This window comes from Epinephelus fuscoguttatus, linkage group LG16 (genome assembly GCF_011397635.1).
Source record: "Epinephelus fuscoguttatus linkage group LG16, E.fuscoguttatus.final_Chr_v1".
Lineage (NCBI taxonomy): Eukaryota > Metazoa > Chordata > Actinopteri > Perciformes > Serranidae > Epinephelus > Epinephelus fuscoguttatus.
The window spans coordinates 30698553-30722295 of record NC_064767.1 but is presented as its reverse complement, the minus strand read 5'-3'; the positions used below and the strand labels follow the sequence as shown (position 1 = coordinate 30722295).

General features: G+C 39.2%; 2 protein-coding genes across 3 annotated transcripts in view; one reads left to right on the top strand and one right to left on the bottom strand.

The window, feature by feature from the left end:
• The window catches only part of ide (insulin-degrading enzyme), a 31096-nt gene extending 27446 nt beyond the window's left edge, over positions 1-3650 (bottom strand). For both annotated transcript variants that reach the window (XM_049601378.1, XM_049601379.1), the window contains exons 1-3: positions 3520-3650; positions 2404-2588; positions 1459-1666 (exon numbers count right to left, since the gene is read on the bottom strand). In XM_049601378.1, the coding sequence (XP_049457335.1) occupies positions 1459-1666; positions 2404-2588; positions 3520-3605 (479 nt within the window). In that variant the 5' untranslated portion in view covers positions 3606-3650. The remainder of the gene's footprint in view (positions 1-1458; positions 1667-2403; positions 2589-3519) is intronic.
• Positions 3651-5419: 1769 nt separating this feature from the next.
• LOC125904091 (kynurenine 3-monooxygenase) lies at positions 5420-23430 on the top strand. The gene is made up of 15 exons (XM_049601380.1): positions 5420-5756; positions 6083-6152; positions 6436-6533; positions 7173-7262; positions 8160-8208; positions 10449-10536; positions 15534-15699; positions 15802-15873; positions 17929-18050; positions 18597-18744; positions 18824-18881; positions 18979-19061; positions 20930-21031; positions 21119-21178; positions 23306-23430. Exons 1-15 carry the CDS (start codon positions 5697-5699, stop codon positions 23420-23422), a joined length of 1383 nt encoding a protein of 460 aa, XP_049457337.1. The 5' UTR covers positions 5420-5696; the 3' UTR covers positions 23423-23430.
• The last annotated feature ends 313 nt before the right edge of the window (positions 23431-23743 follow it).

The following is a 23743-nucleotide window of genomic DNA, read 5'->3' as shown; positions in this document are numbered from 1 at the left end:
AACATTTGCAAGTTTCTACTGTATAGACGGCCTAGTTTTATGAAAAGACCATCTTTCCAACAGTGAAATACTTCTTTAAGGCTATTGTGCTTTTTCAGCAGTAGTCTGTTCTGAGTTTACTGAAGGTGTGAAATGTGAAGGACCATTTGTAGACAGAAAAGGACATGAGGCAAGAGTTGATGAAAATCCCATTTACATGAGCGCAAAGTGAGAGCAACTGCCAAGCAAATGACTAAAGATAAGCACACACATTTGAATGTTTTTAAAGCAACATCTCAGGTCAGCATTTTGCTGTAGATTTGAAGATTACACAGCAGATGCCATCTTGTACCAAATCCTGTCATTTGACAAACATGCCCCTCTGTTAAAGCAGCTGATTGTTCGGATCAATAAAAAGACACTGCAAAACAATCACACCATGAACACTGGTACTGCAATTAACAAACTGTTTACTGTGTGTGGTTCTTGCAGCTTGTATCCTTAGTAAAATGCATGTTCAAACACTTTCTTTAGCCCACTACAAAAAGATGAGTCAAGAAAAAAATCTTGCTTTTCCATTACAAGTTATCAAATTTGTTAACTGCCTAAAGAGTATATAAATAAAGTTATTCTGATAATATAGCAAGGATATGGTTAATATAATGAAGCCAGCTAATGACACATATGATCCTTTCAGACACAATGCTCTCCTATTTTCTAAGTGGCAACATCATCAATATTTCAACACACTCTGCACTGTCCTTTCCTCCCACTACAGACCAGATGGCCTTCACAATTCACTGGCGCAGGGGAACAATTAGCCTTACACACATAAACAGGTGCTTGCTAGACTATCATTCATTTATAAGCAGGTAAGCTAACCCCAGTACATTAAGTTCTGACACTGCCTGACTGTCCTCCGCAAACCACCACAGCTGGCACGTGAGAGGAGACCCCTGCAAGGCTGAGGACATCAGTCTCACCCTGTGCCTGAGGCTTCTAGCCTGAGGGGGGTATGAACTATGCTGATGGTTACAAAAGAGAACACACTGAAGCTGGGTTGGGTAACCAAAGACAGACAGACAACAACCTGGCAGCTCATTTGGGTTAACACCTGGACTCCCAAGAGTAACACTGATAAACAAACAAGCACTTAGACAAAGAGATGACATCCATCTTAAATGGACAAATATGAGTATACAAAATAAATATATAATATAGGATGCCTGAATATTGACATGTAAGGCTTTTAACTGATGTATGTAAATGCGGGAGACAAAGTTTGGGACCAGTCAAATGAATCTAAATTCGACTGGCCATAACGTCGTTAATGTCAAGTTTGTCAATTATGACTAACATTTGCATAGACCAGGTCAGAATACATAATACAGGACACACCTAAGATGCACATAAGATAAATGAGACAAATTACTTTTTGTGGGTGGCAAAATGAGTCCCATCAAATTAAGAGGACAGTACCTATCTAGTGCTCCTTCCAAGTGCTCATGGGATACGTCAAAGTAATAGTTGGTATGTTCCCCACTGGTGAAGGCGTTGGAGCTGCCCGCGTGCTCACTGAGGAACTGGCTGTACTCGTTTTCCTTGGGGTACTTCTTTGTTCCCAGGAACAGCATGTGTTCACAGAAGTGCGCCAGGCCTGAGATGTTCCCTGGGTCTGATAATGAACCTGTAACATTAAAAAGAATGGCCACAGAAAACTAGTTAATCAAGCTGTAGATCTCTCAGCTCGTCAAAGTTCAAAGATAACACCTTGACTTTTCAGTTTCTGATAGATTGGTTGTCCAATCTGGAAAAGAAAGCAAAGAGTGGAAATAATCCTAAATGAGTAACATCACAATAACAGCTAAATTTCTTTACATGAAGAATTACATCATTAGACGGCGCAATATCTTCATAATAGTAATAATAATAATAATGATAATAGTATGATCAAATAGTTAAGACCATCTTTGCTAAATAACTGGCATTTAAAACGAAAGGTGATTGTGGCATGGTAACATTTTGTTTTACTTTCACTGTCCCAATGGGGCGGTGAAAGATCATCGTTCACAGAAACCTTGTTAATAATTTCATCACAACTTCCTTCCCTGCAGTTAATGCAACCTGCTACTGCCTAGACAGAGATAGGGCTTATAGATGGAAGTTATTTACAAAAATTGTTTTCTGAGCAGCTGTCTTATCCTTAAATGAGACACCAGGTAGGCAGTCAGTAATGTTGTGTTTACAGGTTTATTTATGGTGGCAGGATTACTCCATAAGAGAAATAAAAGAAAATATATAATAATAATAATAATAATAATAATAAGTCGATATTCAGTGCCCATGCTTTCCAAAACTGTGATGTGTCAGCTAAATGAAAATATGTGACCACCTGACAAAGCAACTGTAATAAAATACATTTACCTATTTGAACATCCAAAGCAGCTGAGGATTTGTCTGTGGATGGGTCACTGATGAGCATGGCCTTCAAGCCATTGGTAAACTCCAAACCCCTGTAGACCCGTTTGTCCTCGGGTGAGCGAATTATGTCACTAACCACCCTGTTCACAGCTGGGTCGGTCATTCTGAGTGGCAAGGATGACACCAGCCTGCAGTGAAGGGAATCAAAATGTACAGTCAAAATTTAGGAATTTACACAAGGAGTCTGGCCTAAAAACTTAATATGCTGCTTTAACCCGACACGACGGCTTTGGGAGATTTCAGTACTGAGGACGACTCCATTAACTTTGGTTAATTAGACACTCAAGACTCAACAGCAATGAAACGTACTAGCTAACACCACTGTGAGAGTGGCAGCTGTTGGTGGACTCATGACTGATGTAGGAATATGGCATTCAATCAACTAATAATTTATCCCACGCGGCGTAATTATGAACAGGCCAGCTCTTAAATATAACCAACAACCCTGTTTCTAATTTGGATAAAGACTCTGAATGGCCACTGGGCTACACGGCACTGCTTGTGCCAGGCAAAGTACAGTCCTACAGTAAAGTACAGTACTAGACAAAAAGTTACTAAAGACGTAACGTTATTCCTTAAAAGAAATACTGATTTATAATCCAAATTTTACTGTTAGGTTGGTTAACTAAAAACACACAACCGCGTCGCCCAAACTACAGCTGAGATTAGCTTTCGTTACCGGCGAATAGACATACAACAACGTTAATCCCTCTCACAGAGAGAAGCTAACGTTAGCTTGCTACCTTAGCACCCTAAGCTCCAAAAAAAGTGAGCAAGAAACCCACTTGCAGGCGGGTTCGTTTGTCCAACGTTAATTCTGTTCACCTTTAATTTCTCGCTGTTGTAAAATGTATAATAATTGACCAGTTACAAAGAATCTCCGCACATAAACCGTTCCTAGCTACCACCCTAAGTAGCAACTAAGCTAACAGCTAGGGAGCTTAACTTAGGTCAACAAACCGGCTTTAGTTCGGCAGCTAGCTAGCCTACGATTTGGTGTAAAAAATAACTCAGTTATTTTCTGACAAAAAGTTACGACATTTGCCCGACAACACTTACCTAAAATCTCGGGTAAGACAAAAACCGCTCCCTGCTGACTGGAGATATCTCGTACACTGGGCCGTTCGGTTAATGCACTTAAACATACTTTGCACCCATGAAAAACAAACCTTGGCTTTTACAGCGCCATATTTGAATAGGCCAAAGTAATCGGTCACAGAACAGAGCGCAATTTAATAAAGCATTTTATCAATTCTACACTTAATTTTCTAAATCATACGCACGATGAAGACAATTTTTATTATTTATACATTCAAAGTTAAAGTGAATGGCACGCGGCAAAATATGTAGCATACTTCTGAAATTATGTTGTGTCATTGGTTCTGATATCGATTAGGTAGCCTGCGTTTGGGTTTCCGTTTACGTTCAGCGTATGAGATCGGTTTTGTCCTGCCCATTCGCTTCAGGTGTCTGGAGAAATCACCACTATGCAAATCAGTAGAGCACGGCTGAACTGTTCACTTAAATGGGTACACTGAAGACCTTTACAGTAAAATAATTGTAATAATTGTAAATTGATTCAAGAAAGAAGTTAGGCCACGAGTACCTAAAAGTAATGAAGTAAGAGATGCCTTTAGAATTCTGTGGCCTATGCCGAATCTGATAGCCTAAAACATAAGTTTAAGAAGCTGGATATTAAAGATTGTGATTTATGTGATTGCACACTAGTTACCATGTGTTGTCTCATAACAGTGGTGGAGTGTACATTTACTCAAGTACTGCACTTCAGTATGAATTTGAGGTACTTGTACTTTACTTTATTCTTTTCATGCCACTTAATACTTCTACTACACTACATTTCAGAGAGAAATGTACTTTTGACTTCACAACATTTTCTAAAAGCTTTAGTTAATAGTTACTTTACAAAATGTGATTTTTTACATAAGAATCATAAGAAGAGTTTGTAAAATATGATGTTTTGTTATAAATCAAACTACTCATCAGTTTAGAGAACATCTGAAATTATTAATCAATTAGCTGATTGACTGAGCATTAATTGGCAACTATTTTTGATAAGCATTTAGGCCTATGTTGTTTTCTCATTTATGTTGAAAAAAAAATCGGTTTTGGGGTGTTTTCTGTGTTGTTGTTTTTTTTATTAGATTTTTCTACAATGGTTACTTTTACAGTAATACTTTAAGTAGCCTACATGTTCCTGATTTGGCTACTTACCTTTACTTCAGTAACATTTTTACTTTTAGTACATTTACTTAAGTGAAGGATCTGCATACTTCCGCCACCACTGATTACATACACTTCACAAAACATACAGGCATGCATGAATGCTGCTGCATGCTGAACATTCTATAAAGATAAGGGAAGAAAGACTGAGTGAGTGAAACGACTGCATTTTTCTATGATTTGAAGACAACACAATAGGCAAAGAATCTGTCTTCTTTGTACTAGCATTTGGAAAGTTCCACATAGGCTACATTAAAATTAAATAGAATAACTTGGACAGTTAAGTCAAGAGCCATTTGAGAATGGTTCACAGTTAGGCTACATATACTACTACTACTAATAATAATAATAATAATAATAACATCAATAATAATAATGATAATAATAATAATAATAATAATAATAATTTATGAGATGGTTGTTATTGATGTTTTTATCACATAAAACATAAAACATACTCTCTTATTATATGAACATGTGTTGTATGTAGCCTATTCACTGTCCCATTAATAATAACACCTGATGAACTTTGTTCTGCACACGCGCTCATTGAATTTCCTGAGTGTTATGAGCTGTGGTTCTGCAGCAGCTGAGCTTGCTGTCATCACACCGACACTAGATGGCGACAGATTCCTTTACTTGTTCAACGACATTTACTGCTGACACTGACACTTGATTGATCAGGAGGTAGTTAATCATGTCATTTTGTTACAGCTGCACTGCTGTACTGTACTGCAGGTGTGCGGTTTACTGCGATATTAAGCGTAATCTCATCTCAGTCCACCCTAATATGTTGGTACAACAGTAGAGTGAGTATCAGGGGAAGGCCTTTTCGGGCCATGGCTCGTGTTTACTTTGAAAAAGGAACTGATTTCGAGAGTGACATTCATGGGACTCACTCTGCTCCTCCTCTTTTAAAACTTCACCCAATACTTGTGTAAATCACTGTGGAGTGGACAGTGACAGGGTCAGACGAGCAGAGGAGCTGAAGCACAATGGAGGAATCAACCGGCAGATCAATCAAGAAAAAAGTTGTGGTGGTGGGAGGTGGTTTGGTAAGAAAAGAAAATGAAAGTTAATTTTTGATTGCTTGTACTTCTTGCCTTTTGATATCTGGATTATCCTTTATCAAGGCAACTGTCCCCTCTCTTAAAGGGGGACAGTTCTAGAAAGAAGAGGACCTTTAATTTTTAGTATGGGAGTCAAATGTGTGTTTAAAACTGTGGGATACAGGATATAAGTTTACAAAAGAGTGTTTAGATATGGCAATGCAGCCAATATAGTGTTAATATTGTTTATTAAAAACAGTATGACATTGTAAAGGGTATGTGATTTTGGCAAGATTTCCGAAGAGCTGTCCTTATTCCCCTTCATCCATCAGGTTGGGGCGCTGAATGCCTGCTTCTTTGCCAAAAGAGGCTTTGATGTGGAACTCTTTGAAACCCGGGAAGGTAGTATTCAAAGCTCTTTTTAAATCTTACTTTTATAGGTAAATAACATTTACACTTCGCATTTACAGTAATCCTCAACAGTGTTCACACACTGTGAGGGGAGGTTTCAGGGTTAGGTTTGGGAAAAAGATCATAGTTTTGGTTAAAATGAACAGACCTCTGCCAGAATAAGGCAAACCTCTCCCATGTGCCATACACACAGAGGCAAAAAACATTGCTTTGTGGACTGATGACCAAAGTTTCACAAAGGTAAGATTAACGCATTGTGTTTGATTTTGGTTAGATATCCGGAAAGCCAAAGTCGTAAAAGGAAGAAGCATCAACCTGGCTTTGTCTCACAGGGGCCGGCAAGCATTGAAGCATGTTGGAATGGAAGAGAAGGTATGCTGATTAGATAAATAAAGTGGAAATTACATAAGGTTTCTCTCAGGGCTGCAGGGGCATGGTGACTCTGGCCTGTTTATTTGTCTAAAAGATGGGTATGGGAAGGAACAAAATGGTAGCATATAGGTCGTCCATTATTCGTGCCCTTCTTACCGTTTAATTCTTCTTAAACGACACATCATAGACTGAAGGCAAGCTGCTGGAAACCCCAGGCCCTGGAAATCTGTCCACTCTGCTCTCTTTGCTTACAGTCCACTCAAGATGTTTTATTCTGGCATCTGACAGCAGCAATCCTTTTTGTTGGTCCACATTTGCTGCACTGAGCATGTTATGCACGCCTGAGAGCTTTGCTTCAAACCCTTTTTCACACTTGTGGGACTTTTCAGCACAACAAAACAAGGCCTGGTTTACAAGGTTTTCACATATATTTTCAAAGGGCAGACACTGTGTGACCACATGGACCAGCTGGACTGTCCATTACACAATACTCTGTTTGCACTTAGACCACGTACAAAGACTGAAAACATGGATTTTGCCCATGCAAATTATAACAAAATACACAATATTTTATCCTAAATGTTAATGTATGTATTTTTTTTTAATTTATTTGAGCTCTGCATTCATGATTTTCCTCAGATTGTCTCCCAGGGGATCCCCATGCATGCAAGAATGATCCATTCCCTGAATGGGAAACAGTCTCCAATCCCTTATGGCAAGAAAGGCCAGGTAAGATAGCCATTTAACATATATGTTATCATGCTAAACACAGAGGGACCCAGGAAATAAATAAACTGACTATCATCCCCTTGCTAATCGCAGGACTACTGTCATTCACAACAGAACTATACATTTTTTATACATCTTTGACGTGAGAACTAGACTAATTATAAGCTCGGAGGTGATCCTGCAACATTCAAACAGGGTTGCTAGTTAGCACTGATAACACATCTAAATAGATCCGAGTGTCATTTGCATGGTTATGCATTATTACTACGTCTTGTTGCTTTGACATACTGTCAAAGAGCTTCATTAAGATGCTTGGTACATAGACAGTATCTTAATCATATCCTGTATATTGCTGAAAAGAATACCTGACTATGTTTAATTTGCAAGTGTTTGGTTGTTGGTAAACATATTGCGTCATGTAGCCCATACTGAGTCAGACTGTGGATTAAATATTAATTTGCAGCTTGCGAGACCTCACATGCACCAACAGAGGTGTCTTCAGAGGCACACACACACACACACATGCCTGCACACATGAGGTTTGTTTGCTGCAGGGACTCAAGGGTGCACCAATTGATGAACAGTACAAGTGACAACATGTGCAGTCGGATTAAAATTTTGTCACAAAGCAGCAGAGCATGGTTCGTCAGTCTGAAAATAGCAGTTTTTAATTACACTGCTGGCAGTTTGGCAGAGATTCTCAATCTCACGGGGATTTACATGGTAAATAAAACAGAGATATACAACAAAGACAGCAAAAGCATGTAGAGTCATGAATGCTGGGAGAGTATGAACCCCAAAGGCTTCCTGTTCCCATTTTTAATAAACAGTTTCTCACTTCTGTTTATGAAGTCATCCTGGTAGAATTTCACTAAATACACATTATTTCCCTTTCAGTTTATCCTGTCAGTAGACCGAGCCAATCTGAACAAAGAGCTGCTAACAGGTAAGGACATTCACAGTGTCTGTCTACTACTCAGCCAAAGTAGCGTCGGAGCATTGGTGCTGAACACGGTGTCACGGGATGTCTGCTGAAAACCTCAAATTATAAACAAATTAACAAGACTTTTTCACATTTAAATGAAGCATACTGCAAAATTTGACTCCTAAAGAGTTTTAGCCCTGTTCAGACATGCACTCCATTATGTTAACCTGAGGGCTATTTAGCATGTCGGTCTCAAGTGAATAAGCACCCACCTCACTTTTACATGAAAGTTACAACAGCAGTTTTACAAGATCGGACCAAGTAACATTTGTGTAACTTTCAATACAGCACTAGTCTGAGCTGAATGCCAGCAGATTTACATAAAGGCAGCAGCAGCACAAGATGAAGCATTTACAAAGACAGAGAAATTCAGTGCATCTTGTAATGTTTCTGCCCTCTAACAGCCCTTTAATAAATATATTCTCTCAATCTTCATCAAAATCATCTTCAAAAATCAGTTAAATTAACCATGATACACTGGGAAGGAGCCAATGTGAAATTCTTGAGAAGATTTTTCTCACTTTAGTTCAGGGTATAAAATCAGGGCAAAATTGCTTTGCCCTAAATTTACTGTCTAACATTTTATCCAAGGGTCCAAATACTGGGTGTAAACTTTCTGCACTACATTGTACCATAAAATCTTCCCACAGTGGAGCATGATAGTAGTGTCCATGACATAAGTCCAGGGGCATAAGTAATTGCGGGGGGGTCCACTTTTGACAGTATGAAAACTAACGTTATAGAAGTTGGGGTGGTATTTGTGTCTTATAAACTGTAGGTAAGTACATAGAGAACAAATAAAGAGAATTAAAATTAGAACAAGTTTAAGAGCTAGAAGAATTTCAAAAATCACTATAAAATCTTTAAAGTGTTAACAATATCTAGATCTTGGGAGTGTCTTGTCTAAAGATCTTAAGGGGAGATACATCTTGAAATTAACATAAAGAAATGCCTGTTTCTCCTTACTTTACACAGTTTGCTTTTTCGCACATGCACCTTTATTGTGCTTGTGCAGAGTTTCTCAATCAATGGGATGGTCTGAACTGTGCCAACATGCCATCATATATTGGTAAAAGTAACAGTAAAAGTAACTTCATTTACAAAGATGTCTGTGTGAAATTTCTGTTAAAGACAACTTTGTGTTTAAAAGCCTCGAGGCTCTAGTTTTATAATAAATACATATTTTGATATAAATATTGCCTTGAGGTGTAGGAAGGATTCCACGGCACTGTTTGTGCAAATTTGAACAAAATCCAAGCAATACATAGCGATAGACTAAGAAGGATGTTGCAGCCAAACCCCCCGTGTACTGTACTGAGCATGTGTGCCTTTTATTGCATATTGTAATTCAGCTTTTTATTTGTCAGGGGAAGAATGTGATATTTCTTCTTTCAAAAGTTAGGCTGCATAATATCACATTAAAGGATAACCGATCCACTTTTATAGACAGCATATAATAGCCCACAGTGTAATAATACATGTTTTTGAATTCTATGAAATAAGTTTTAAGTCCTTACCTCCAGCGCATTCTTAATTCATTAGCTGTGCACAGCGCTCCAAGTCAAAAGACAAACTCTTTCCTCCCATCAATTGTCCTAAATTAGGTTGTTTGTTGGCAAGCTGAGCTGTATTCACTGCAGATGCTCCCTGTGCATTAGCTTCTTTAAACTGTGTAAGTACGTCAGGGGATATCTGGGAATATGTTAGTCATATCAGTCATATCATATCAGGCTAAAAGGATTTTGCCTAATATTTAATGAAGTGCCTCAGTGAATGCTTGGAGATAATGTGTGACAGCAGGGGTCTGTCTCTAATAAGATTGCCTGCGTGTGCTGAAAAAAGGAGCTGATTGTAAATTTGTCGCTCTTATCAGGGCCGATCCAGACTCCCAGAGTGAACATTGAGATGAAGAGATCTTGGAAAGTCTGGCAACCTAAACATCGGTTTTTCGCAAAACCAGATACACTGACTGCTGTGTTATATTGATCATGAGATTCATGCTAATCAGCATGAGGTCATTCCCTTTCAGCAAGGGATTGATTTAACTGTTTGCTGACCGTCTGTGTCCTTACTGCATTTAGAAATGTTTGCAGGCTTGGTGTCCATTTTAACAAGACATCACCTGTCACATTAAACTGCTGGTGTTATGTCATTCTTCCGTCTGTGATATAAGCTCTTTTTGTAACATTTTACTCCCACAGCGGCAGAGGCATATCCAAACACTAAGTTGAACTTTGATCACAAACTGCGGGATTGGAGTGCTGAAACAGGCCTAATGACCTTTGCCAGGTAAATAGTTATCGATCTTATGCACACACACACACACACACACACACATTTACTTATGTCACTTTTGGGGACCTTACATAGACTAAGGGCGCATTCACACCAGGATAGTCCAGGGGGACTCGGTCTGATTGGGCGGGGAATGGCGAAAAATTTCACACCTTCATTTAGTTTGGTTCACTTTGACACTGCACTTTTTAAAGCGGACCAAACCGCCTGGGCAACGTCACGCAGTTACAACAGCTGCTTGTTTGGGGGCGGTATTGCCAGAAACGACCACTGACCAGGAAGAAAAAAAGCACAAGGAAGAAGAAAACTGTCGATCGGCCAGGACCAAAAACAGAAATCCATCCCCTTCATCCGGCTTGGTCACCACAAAAACAATGGAGCAACACCAAATGTTTGCAGTCTTGGGGTTTCTGTTTTTACTTTGGTGTTCAAACCTAATTAGTTTTTCTCTCATTTGGTCTGCACCAGAGTTCGAACGAGCATTCACACCACTTCAGATGAACTGAACTATCCGTGGAAGCGGACCAGGGTTCGTTTAAAGCAGACCAAATAGCGCCAGTGTGAATGCATCCTTAGATTCATTTCCTGAAGACTTAGTGTAACCATTACCACAACTTGCCCAATCCTAACCTTTATCCTAAACTTAAAGCAAACTCCAACCTTCACCACTGACCCAAAAATCATCTTTTTGGGTAAATGGTATTTGTCCGTAGTTGCACCAGCCATTCCTGATTAATTGGTCTTTAGTTTGTGTCCCTGAAAGTAGTAAAAGTAAAAGTAAGACTTCACACACACACACACACACACACACACACACGCACGCACGCACACAATGTAAGTTGGGTAATCTAGGAGGAGGATCTGCTCATTTGGATGCTTTGTTTTAACTCAGGTTTATTGATCACATTCCCTCTGTGTCAACACTCGTGGCCTTGTACATGTTAACTGCCAGAGGTCTGGGATGGTGACGAGCATGTTGCCTTTGAAGCCTCTGTGCGTGACTTTTTAGTGGCTTTGTAATTGGCTGTCCTTGAGCTAAATGTGACACACAATTTACAGCCCAATTAACACTGAAACATCTCCAGGTCTTTTTAGTCGTGGGAATTAACGTACCCATGCAGTAAATTTATTAACACAGTATGCAGGAGCACAGACTGTTTAATTGGAGTTTTTTAAATTGAATTTCAGCCTTATCTAAAATGTGTTAAAATCCATTTGATGTGTATGTTGTCATTTCTTTTTATTTATTTTATTTTTATGCCTGGTGGTCCAATGTATACCCAGTTGAAAATGTGGATTAGAGTGAGTCACTGCGCAATTATTGCCACAGTGAGCAAACACTTTGATGCACTTTAATTAAATCAAATTCTACATAAAGGCTGGGAGTGTGCCTTGAATCCAAAAGTCACCCGGTCATGCACTCAACACACCCAGGAGCATCCTTCCCTCCACCCCGTAGTTGAACTGTGACAGCTCATATTTGCTCTCCCTAGCTTGTATAATTAAATGTACACGGAGAGTCTGATGTCACTGTGATAGCCAGTTTCCTCCCATACCAGTCAGGAAGTATTCAGTGATAGCCATCAGCATGAAATAGATGTACATGACCTGGTTTCTTCCTATCGTCTGGGGTATGATCACACAATAATCTAACTTATTGCTGTAAATCTAGTAACATATTAATGAGGTCTTAGAATACAGAGAGCTGTAGCACTGTGGTGGGCAGACACAATGTAAAATCAACCTCCAATGTCACTGAGCCTTACAACACTGTAATTAGTAAGCTACATATTGTCAGGTTTACTATGCATTAGGTCAATTAACACATTTATTGGCTGCTGCGCAAATCTAATATTTTCACACAACAATTTCTATTTGAAAAAAAAAGCAGGTCATTGAACTAATAATAAGCCTGTTTGCCAAAGTTGTCAGTTGACATTGAAGCTCCAGTCTGTAATCAGTGCACAGTACATATTGCTTAAACTATCCTGTCTTTGTGGAGTCTGCTGTTCAGAGGTGGAATGCGGATAATGCAAACACAAGTGTAGTGAGACTGCTGGGGCAATAATGAGATGTACGCACAGACTTCCAAATTATTGTTTTAGTTCGCTGCTATTAGCCACGCTCGCAGTGTAGCTCTGTGGATGGTAATGTGGTTCAGTGGGTCCACCACTTTAGTCAGAAAATAACTCAATAATTATTTTACAGATTGTAATTAAGTCTAATCATGCTTTCACCTGCTAGACCCGTAACCCATAGCCCTGGATTTTTGCATGGTGATGCACAGCCTCATAAAAGAAGTGACTTGAAATGGATGAATATATGCAAAAATGTCTATGGGGTCAAGAATAATTAAATTAATTGCACTTGGCGACAAGAAACTACATTATGTGCCCTGCATGGATCATTACATGGGATGATAGAGTGCCAAAAATATATTCACATGCACTTAACATCGAGCTTACCACCAACATTTTTCACTCATTAATGTGTGCTGTCCTGTGAGGAGACTCAGATCTCAGAGCCAACATTTAACTCCCATGTAACTTCAGGAACTGTGACAGAAAGCCTTCCTATGTGGCACAGCAGATTGTGTCCAGGGATGTGGGGAATATTGACTCCTGCTGTTTGGAGCAGCTTTTAAAAGTCAGTGAGCAAACGTACCAAACAGTTCACTGTGTGTGCTTACAGTGATCATGAGATGTCACCATCTGTTGTCAGCATGGTTTTGAGTGAAGTTACAGGGGAAACCGCCCTCATCGAACAAAAGCTTGTGACAGGATCAATCCATTACAATTGTTGTTTTAACAATTCACTTAAAGTAAGCAAGTCTTCTCAGAGCTTATAACAAACTGCCAAAAACGAGCCAATAAGATGAAGCTGAGCAACTTCAGACTACGTTGTGTGGTCTACTCAAACAACAAGGAACAGTCATAGCTGCCAGTGATGGCGACAAAAGACAAATGTGCACCATGGATGTATTAAGAGAAATGGACAGAGCATTGGGGTCAGGGCTCCGCTAATTCCTATGAAAGTTGCTCAGTGGCACATGAAGCCAAAATGTTCAGTTTCCTAAATGTAAAATTGCCCCCATCTTCTGCATTACTTGGCCCATAGAGGAGGTGCTTCAGAGGCTTTCGCCAGCCAAGCTGCTAACTGCAAGTTTGGCGCTCCGCTAACTTGAATGAGGATAAAATGATTAACCGTGTGGTTGTTCTAGACTTTTGAAATGTTATTCAACTGAATGGATCACATCCCAAAAGTGAAACGAGTCATTTCATGGGGGCTGTAACGTTAAAAAAAAATGTATCCATTGATTTACGGATGTCGCCTAATGTAAGCCTATGGGAAAAAGTCTTAATGGGCCCAATGGCATCACAGGACAGACCTGGAAGTTTTAATTCACTGTGTGGCCACTATTTCAAATTGGCTTCAAGGCCCTGCGCCATTCCTGGGGGCTTGATGTGAATAGGGAAAGCAAATCTGACTGAAGCCTCCTCATCAAGTGGATGGTGTGAAGCTCACATAATGAAACAGTCAGGCTCTATTTTACACAGTCATTTGAATGAAGTAAATAGATTTGTAAAAAAAATAATAAAAATATCAATTACATGGTAATCGTCATGAGAATAAAGAAAAAAATCTGTTACAATAATCATCCGCTTATTGTGATCAGTTTGACTTGGACAGACTTAATCACTATAAAAGGTTTCAAATGCATTTTGAATCAGAAAAAAATAAGACACAATGTGCTCAACTCAGGACTAGACCTTGACGACTGGCTGCTGGATCCTTAATATAGATAATAATAATACCAATAAAAAAGAAAGACTAGGACAGCACTCCAATTTAACTTTTTATGTTGCCACACTGACATTTCGCCCAAGGGTAAGATGGCCCTCTTGATAAGGGCATCTGTGACAGTACTAAAAAGTCAAATTGAAGTGCTGTCCTTGTCTTTCTTTTATTATGAAACAGAATTGGTGTGTTATACAGTTACTGTCATAACAGTTGTTTGAATGTAAAGTGTCTGTGAAAGGTTGTAGTTTTGGTGAGAAGCTTATTGACAACAGGTGTTATTCCAAAATTACTTTTGACCTTGAAATTAATTTTAAAGTTTACAATTTTTTTGTTTTAGGTTTTGTTAGGGTGGAGGGCATGTATAGCAAATATACACAATCTCATTTACGGCTAAATTGTACACTAAAATATGTTTCTGAGAACATTTTAGGCAATAAATAGGCATGCAGTATCAGAATCTAGATTTGTATTTGATAAGTGCAGCCTAGTTTGACAGTTTGAGTGCAGTTCACAAGCAGTGATTGACATAATGTCGGTGTCTCTGAAAATAGCCTGTGGTTGGCCAAAGTCGCCTGTCATGGGCTAGATTTTTTGAAGTCTGAAAACTGAGCAAAACAGAGGTGCAGAAATCTAGTTGTCTCTCAGACCAATTGAATTACAATATGCTCAAAATTTATTGTGCAATTTTGTCCAATAGCGCCAAAATGAAAGCTTTAAATACCTGCATGAAAAGTTGTAACATATGTGAATTTTAAAATTCAGTGGCCTTAATTTCTACCAATGGGAAAGCCAAAAAGGGAACTCCTACAGAGAAGGAATATATTCCTAAAGTGTGCATGATGAAAAGGCCAATATGAGAAAGAAAAGCTGCAGTATACAGCTCTCTGAGTCTGAATCAAACCTGGAGCACATAGCCTGAGGACCTCACCCTTGCTATATTTTCTCAGGCTAATTATCCACAAAGGAACATCAGCCTAAGTGACAGGTGTGTAGGCACTGGGACATTGTTTCTAGGAAGCCCAATGAAGGTGTCAGTATTTAACATGTAGACTGCTAACTGGTATTTCTTTGAAATGTTAAGGACGCTCAGGCTAAGTGGGGTAGTAATCAAGAAAAGTTATTTAACTTACTTATGGATGTCAGTATACCGTGCGCTTAAATGAATTTGTCATGTTATTGGTGTTTCTCAGGTCAGATGGGTCCAACGACCAGCTCAAGGCAGACCTGATTGTAGGCTGTGATGGAGCTTTCTCTGCCGTCCGCAAGCAATTCCTTCGTCGCAGCCGCTTCAACTACAGCCAGACTTACATCCCCCATGGCTACATGGAGCTCACCATGCCACCCATCAACGGAGAGGTTAGTCCTCGGTACAGACTCGCAGTCAGACTCTCATTTGTTGTTGTAGACTTCTTCTTGTGTATTTTATTTCATTTGTCCTACTTTCATCACCTTCCCCAGTTCGCCATGAAGCCTAATTATCTGCACATCTGGCCACGAAACACATTCATGATGATCGCCCTGCCCAACTTGGTGAGTGTGAATATTATTGTCTTCTCTCCTGTGTGTTAAAGCAGCACTGATTTTCAAATGCAGTTGCAAATTGAGCAATGTGAGCTGTTTATTTATGAAGGGTATTACCTCAGATTGTTTAGCAACAACTAGCTGTTACAGGATGACAAAAGCATAATCACTTCAGAAAATTTTCGCACATGATTGATCTCTTGGATGCCCTCGTAGTTAATTAGAGTTAATTGGCCTAATTTTCAGAGCGTCATATCCAGTAGAGGCTTCCTCAGCAGAAATCTCTTACCGCAAGTTGATTGCTGCGTCTGCCTACTTTTCACAGAGCAGTCGTGGCCTCCTTCTCTCTGTTTGTTTTTGTCAAGCCTCTCTCTGTCTCTCCTCTCCTGTCCTTCTTAATCCCATAATGATTTTTTCTGCATGGCTGACTCAGCGCAGCACAGTTTTGCTCTCTTCACGGAGCCCAGGTTAAAGCAGCTGACTTTGGAGCATTCACACTGTCACTAACTGCCCTAGTTCCCAGCAACACATCAAGGCTGACAAAGAAAAAAAAAAAGCTAACACATCCTTACCGCTGTGGATACCATGGTAACAGAGACAGTGCTAAAAGGTCCTCAGGGAGGACTTTGCAATGTTGATAGATAGCACCTGCTCAGATGGGCATGTAATGGCACGTCCACAACCCCAATGCGCTTTCATCCATCACTTGCCCTGGGTGGAGTTTGGCTATTACATTTGCAGTGAGGGTGGAAGATTCGTAATGAGCTCAGCATTAAGTGTTTCTCTGGCAGTAATGGCAGTCTGCATTGATGTACAACTCATAATAAAATACATGTGAAATGTCCTGTGTGCAGAGGATACCACAGGATGCAACAATTTAAGTTGTAAGTGCAGCAGTTCATTCCTGACCTTAGGAAATGTGATAAATTATTCTAAATACAAGGCTCACTTACTGAATTATTCCCAAAACATTTGGCCCCGTGTCACAGCCAAACTATTATAATTGTTTCATGAATAATTGCGTTGACCTTAACTACAGTGGTACAATTTTGACTTTTCATTAAGATCCCATTATATGTTATTATACTGTCAAATGCTTTAAAATACTGAAACCAAAGCAACAGCAAAGTCAAGAAATAGGTTTTCTTTTTTTGTATTTGCACAACAATACATTTTGCACTTGTGTACCTGTTCATCCTCAGACAGAGGGTTCAGACATATTCTCAGCATGGACATTTTGTACTTTGTAAAAAAAAAAAAAGAAGAAAAACAGGATTACTTGTTCTTCCTCAAAGTTAATCAGATATTTATGACTAGCCTAAATTGTACCACTGTAGTTGAAGTCAAGGAAAATATTCATGAAACAATTATAATGATGTGATAATCCAATGTCAAAACCAACCACAGATGACAGTTTCATGTAATGTTAACACATATGAATTGAAGCCTGCTATGGCATGTTTACAACAGACTTGGTTCATGTCAAGTGGTCATAACAAAGACATCTAAAATAATGTCAACTGTACATTAGAAATTGCATAATTGAATGAATGACACTTAATGACAACATTCATTAAGATTTTTTGACTCGTTATTTTGCTTTAGTTAAAAAGCACAGCTCCATCAAAGGTGACTTTAAACAACTCCAAATCCTCTGCCTCCACATTTCTGTTTTTGACACGTTTAGAAATAGAGAAAGAGAAATGGTGGTTAAAAGGGACAGTTCATCTAAAAATCCAAAGTGCATAAAATAAATTATGCAGGAACTATTTTCTGTCTACTGAACTACATCTGCCAACCGTATCACTGTACAGAAGGAAGCGTGCATCTACTCATGGATTAGAGGCTCGTGCTTGTTAAAGTGCATGATGTAAACATTAATCCTTGGCCGAGCTGTCACGTTAGTTAGCTGAGTGGTGCTAGGTGAGCTAGCAGTAGAAGCTGTCCAGCAGCAAATCTGTCTTCATGTCAATACATTTGACTTGATTTAACTTGACAAGAAGTGTGTCTCAGTGCCTTTGAGAGCTAACATCACATGTTCACTGTGTTTGTTTTTTAATTTAGGACAAAACATTTACCTGCACCCTCTTCATGCCCTTTGAAGAGTTTGAGAAGATCACCACAGGAGATGAAGTCATCGAGTTTTTCCAGAAATACTTCCCTGATGCCATACCACTAATTGGAGTGTGAGTGACTTTCTCACCTCCACCACTCTCTCTTCTCTCTGTCTCTTCACTGTCTGTTATCTCTGTCTCCCCCTCATCTCCCCCTCCGCCTTTATCTCTTCATCCAACCTGCCAAGCCATCCTTAAAAATGCTTTAATTTCTCATTATCCTGACGACTCCAGCAACATCCACAGCCATAGTCTGTGAAGTGTGAAATTGCAGCCTTTCATTTACATGGGTTTGTGCAGTGAGGCTTTAATTTGAGGTGAACCGTATGTTGTTGGTGACAGATAGGAGAGGCATGAGCTGTAGAAAACACCTGAGGCTTTCATTCACTCACTCTCTGGGTTGACTTTATTTAGAGTGCTCAGGCAGAGACAACTAAATGCATGCTTCTGTTCATCTGTTTGGCTGTTTAACTTTACCAGGGCAGACGGAGAATGGCTGTTTTATTCAGATGTGACAAATGCTTTTGTAGCAAGCAAGAACCTGAATGTCTTGTTCAGACAAAAGCGACTGTCAAAACGAAAAGCTTGAATTGTTTTATGTCTGTTTGTGCACCGCAGTGATTCTCTCAAGAGGGATTATTTCCGATTGCCTGGACAGGCCATGGTGTCTATCAAGTGCTCCCCATATCACATTGGAGACAAATGTGTCCTCATGGGCGATGCAGCCCACGCAGTGGTGCCTTTCTACGGTCAAGGGATGAACGCTGTAAGTAACACTAAATGGAGGAGAATTAAAGGCAGAGAAGAATTAAATGGAAACTCATTCATCCTTTCATGCTCTATAGGGCTTTGAGGACTGCATTGTATTTGAAGAAATAATGGATCAGTTCAATGAGGATTTCAGTAAGTACTTTTTAAATGAACAGAGATTAAAGGAGACAGAGAATGAAGTGAACATTTATAACACAGTGTGGATATTTCCCTTTGCGTATCCACTCAGGTGCTGTACTGCCTGAGTATACCAGAGTGCGTGTTCCAGACGACCATGCGATTGCAGATCTGGCCATGTACAACTACATTGAAGTAATGCATATTTATTTAATATGTCTAATTTAACCTCATACCTTAAAACACATGTCTATACACAACATTATAACTATTAAAGTGGGTTCAACGCATCTATTATAAATTGATTAATCCTGCTATTGCAGAGATGGCGACCTCAACGCATAACATGACACCTGTGGGTGTATTAAGATCTCTTACTTAAACTGGCAATGGATAAGTTTTTCTGTTTTCACTTATCATTATGAGTGTTGATTACACAGTGTATGTTCCACTTAAAGTCGCTAAAATTGATATTTTTATAATAACAGTCAATCAAATGACTATGTGTGAAAGGTGTCACTTGTAGTGTTGAACCCACAGAGAATTTGTCTACAAATCTTACAGTCTTCTTTTATCTTTGTTTTTTTCGGTTTAGTCTCACCACACGCACCAGTGTTGTTTACGGCCACAGCAAGCAGCTGTTTTTCAGCAAATAAGCTCTTGAAACTCACTTTATGCTTTCTCAGTTATTAAATATTAATTGTTAAAGTACTCATACAAAGTGTCCACATACCATACCATTTGCTATATTCATTATTATACAGTGTAAGCTACTAGCTGCATGGCAGTCAGTGACACCTTCTGTTAGCAACGCTAGTGCTGTTGGCTACATATATACGGCCAACAGTGCAGTTGTAAGTTGTCCTCAAAAATTGGTTACTTTAGCCAACAGCACTAGCATTGCTAACAGAAGGTGTCACGACTGCCATGCAACCAGCAGCTTTATATAAGCTGCCATTCCCAATCTGTCATATGCTTATTGGGTTATGCGGTATGATGCAGTAACTGAGCAGTATATTAAATGTAAGCTATTGAAAGTGACAGTATTAAAAGGACCATGAATGATAGGTTAGGTTAGGATAGGTTAATTGGTGACTCTAAATTGACCATAGGTGTGAATGTGAGTGCGAATGGTTGTCTGTCTCTATGTGTCAGCCCCCGCGATAGTCTGGCGACCTGTCCAGGGTGTACCCTGCCTCTCGCCCATTGTCAGCTGGTATAGGCCCCAGCCCCCCCGCGACCCTCAAGAGGATAAGCGGTTAGAAAATGGATGGATACTGTTTTGTTGCAAGCCAAGTTGGACCAGCCATTGTAATTTAGCCAGGTACAATGTAGGTAAAAGTGTCTGTTCATCATTGGTGAGTGTAAATACTTACTATTGCTGTGAAAACAATGCAATGTAGTGATGTAAAAAGTACAGTAGCTACCTCAGAAATCTAGTAACATAGAAGTTTACACTAGCATTAAATGGGAATACGCAAGTAAAGAGCAAGTACCTCAAAACTGCACAGTAGCACAGTACTAGAGTAAATGTACTTAGTTATATTCCAACACAAGAGATGCTCAAATAATGGCTCTCTCTCTATCTTTAACATTGCAATTTATTCACAACATTCTTTCCTTTGGATTTGTAACAGTATCTGCCATTGCCAGTCAGCTAATTTAACACTAGTATTAGTATCAGTTGCCTCTACTGTTTTTATATACTGTAAGATATATGGAAAGACCGTTCACACTCAGTAGAACTTCAGCTTGTGTTCTGGGTGTGCCGACTCCAAATATCTGTAGATATTAACCCTCCCCATCACATCTGACAGATGGATAGCTCCCTAACCATCTGTTTATTAAAATTCATGCAGTCAATAAAACAGCAATTGGTCTCAGAAGTGTCGTTATTCTAACAAAATTTAAAATTGCAGCACTTTGTTTTAGCTTAATCCCCCATAAGTGCAGAGTGGAGGAGGCTGTCTGGAGTTTCTGGTGCAGCTTTTAGATATATTTATGGACATTACAATATGAAAAACAGATGGTTCACCTCACTAACACTTTTTGTGTTTTTGCAGATGCGAGCCCACGTCAACTCCAAATGGTTTCTTTTCAGAAAACATCTTGATAACTTCCTCCATTTCTTCATGCCAAAGACAGTCGTTCCCCTTTACACAATGGTAAGTGTCCTAATAAACAAAATGAGTACTTTCAGATTGTCAGGTTACCATATTATCTATATCATCACTGCCCTTCACCGTCTACAGGTCACTTTCACTAGGACAAGGTATCATGAGGCCGTGGAGCGCTGGCATTGGCAAAACAAAGTAAGATGCTGATAAAATGTTTCTTCTCTTTAGTCTTTTTCATTTCATCTTTCCTGCATATAGTTTACTTTTTGGAGGACATTTTATGCCTTTGAACATTTTGGTATTATAATATGGGACTCTTTTGAAGTCTCAGTTTTATCAGCACCGAGCATGAAAGGCGGATGTGACTCGCACTGGGTAAATACTTTCCTTTTTAGACAAATGTATTCCACCACCAACACATTGCTCTGCTGCACAAAGAACTGTTTCTGATTTCTCATGCTTGGCTGTAATGACTCAGCTAGATGTTGGCACTGTGTTGAACTCTCTGATGTGACCTGTGCTGATGGCTTCTGGGCTAATGATCCATTGTCCAAAGGGCAGTGGGGATTTCACAGCCTCCTCCGTCAATTTTTTAGACTCGTCGGGATGTCTGGACAAAAGGCAAAATGACCTCTGGTGGGGGAGAATCAAGTGCTGTATGGTGCAGCATATACAGTGGACTTGTGGAACACAGCTGTTGACAAAATAATTAGATACTGACATGAGTGAATCAAGGTCGGCTGCAGAGAGAACATGATGGTCTGTGTTTTAGCCCAGTGTTGGGAGGATAGGTAGTTATACGGTAAAGAAACAGCATGGTCACTGAAATAGGTGAAGAGTATACAGCTGTATCTATTGTAGGACAAAGTATAAGGCATTATAAACATTTATAAACAATATAAGGACAGATTTTATTAAATATGTTACAATGCCCAACATCATACATAAATTATAACTTCTTAAGCCTGACTTTCAGCCACTCTTAGCACTGCTGTGCTGACGTTCATGGTTCCCAAATGATGACTCGTAGAGACTGTAGCAATCCCCTGACTTTTCCTCTAGCACCACCAGGTTGACATTTGTTGTTTTGAGGGAAATATTTTACCAAATGTTGGACAGATTGCCATTAAATGTGGTTCAGACGTTCATGCTCCCCTCAGAATTAATTTTAATCACTTTTAATCTGGTAAACATCAGCGTAGTGGTGTTGGCATTGTCACTGTGAGAATGTTAGCATGATGATATTAGCATAGGATAACTTTGGTATTTTCAATCTGGACCCTATTTTCCCATGACAACAATTTTTGAAACTGGTCCAGCATCGAGCAAGAATGCTCAGCCAACAGTGGCAAAACAGGCTGCGATGTAACCATTCAGGGCATTTGTGCACGTCAATCTACATTCACTAATATTGCTTGTTTTTGCCTCTGACAGGCTCAGATTGTTGTGTGTCTGACAACATTGTGAAAGGGACAGAACTTTTTGTTTTGTTGTTTTGTTTATTAAGAAACAGCCCCGAAAACCCCATTTAATTAAACAGTAATGTTGTCGTCATAAAACTCACTTCATTCAAAGTCGACCGAAACAAAATAAAAGCCGCCTTGGTTTGTCTTTCCACTCTTCCTACATCCACCAACTCTGGTTTGGTTGAAATAAACCCTTAATTCACCCAGTTACATGTGACAACATTCTGGTTTTATACACTAAAATTACTATTTTTAAAATGGAGTCTGGTGGGTTTAGCAATGGTGATTTTGGGGCTGTTTCTAGTCAAACAAAAAAGATATTAGTCTTGAACAAATAGGTCTATCTCTTATCTCTTTAAGGATCCTTTCCATAGTGTTGTCAGACACTTATAGGAACAACCTGAGCCTACATATGTTGAATTGTATAAGTTGCATGATTGTCATTTGAATTTTTACATGTTCAGCTGAATAAAAGATTGAGATAATTAAGATTTATTTACTAGAAGTGTGCATGTGTAACACTGCTCCCATTTATCTATAATTACCAAATTTACCAAATTACAATTTGTCCTGTAAGGAACCCTCCTGTGAATTTACAGAAACGTGTCTGTTCGTTTCTACATTAGCGGAAAACTATGGCACCTATATGATAAACCAAAGACCTGAAGGAAAGCATGGCAGCTTTTTCTTTAGTTGTGATGAGCTTGATGCTTTTGAGAGACTGATACTCTTAAAAATAAAATTAATTTACAATGCCTTATGTGAAGGTGTGAGTAATTAAAAAGTTTGTGTGAATAAACCTACAAAACCTAATTCAAGCTAATTGAGATTGGTTCTTTTAATGTGTTTTTCGCAGATGATAAACCGTGGCCTGCTGTTCAGTGCTACTGGAGCTGTTTTGGGAGGCTCCTACCTGCTCATTAAAGATCCTTCTCACATCAACAAGCTCATCATGCCTGCCGAGAAAACATGATGAAGGCTCTGCCAGGCAAATTACTGTAGCATACTAATGATTGTCTTAACTTAGACAACTCATAATGATTGATAAAACAACTTTATAATGTCCCACCAGTGTTTAACTGGTAATGGTTTGACCGAGGGAGCCCAACAGATTTAATTATTTTCATGTCGTTATCATCACTTTCGCAACTTTCAATGTGAAGACGACAAACTGTGAGTATTAAACTCAGGCAGTGGCTCAGGGTACGTGGTTTATGAGTGTATAAGATGCTTATACATGAATTGCAAATAAATGTCTTTGGCTCTGTTCCTCTCAACATCATTATGCACGATG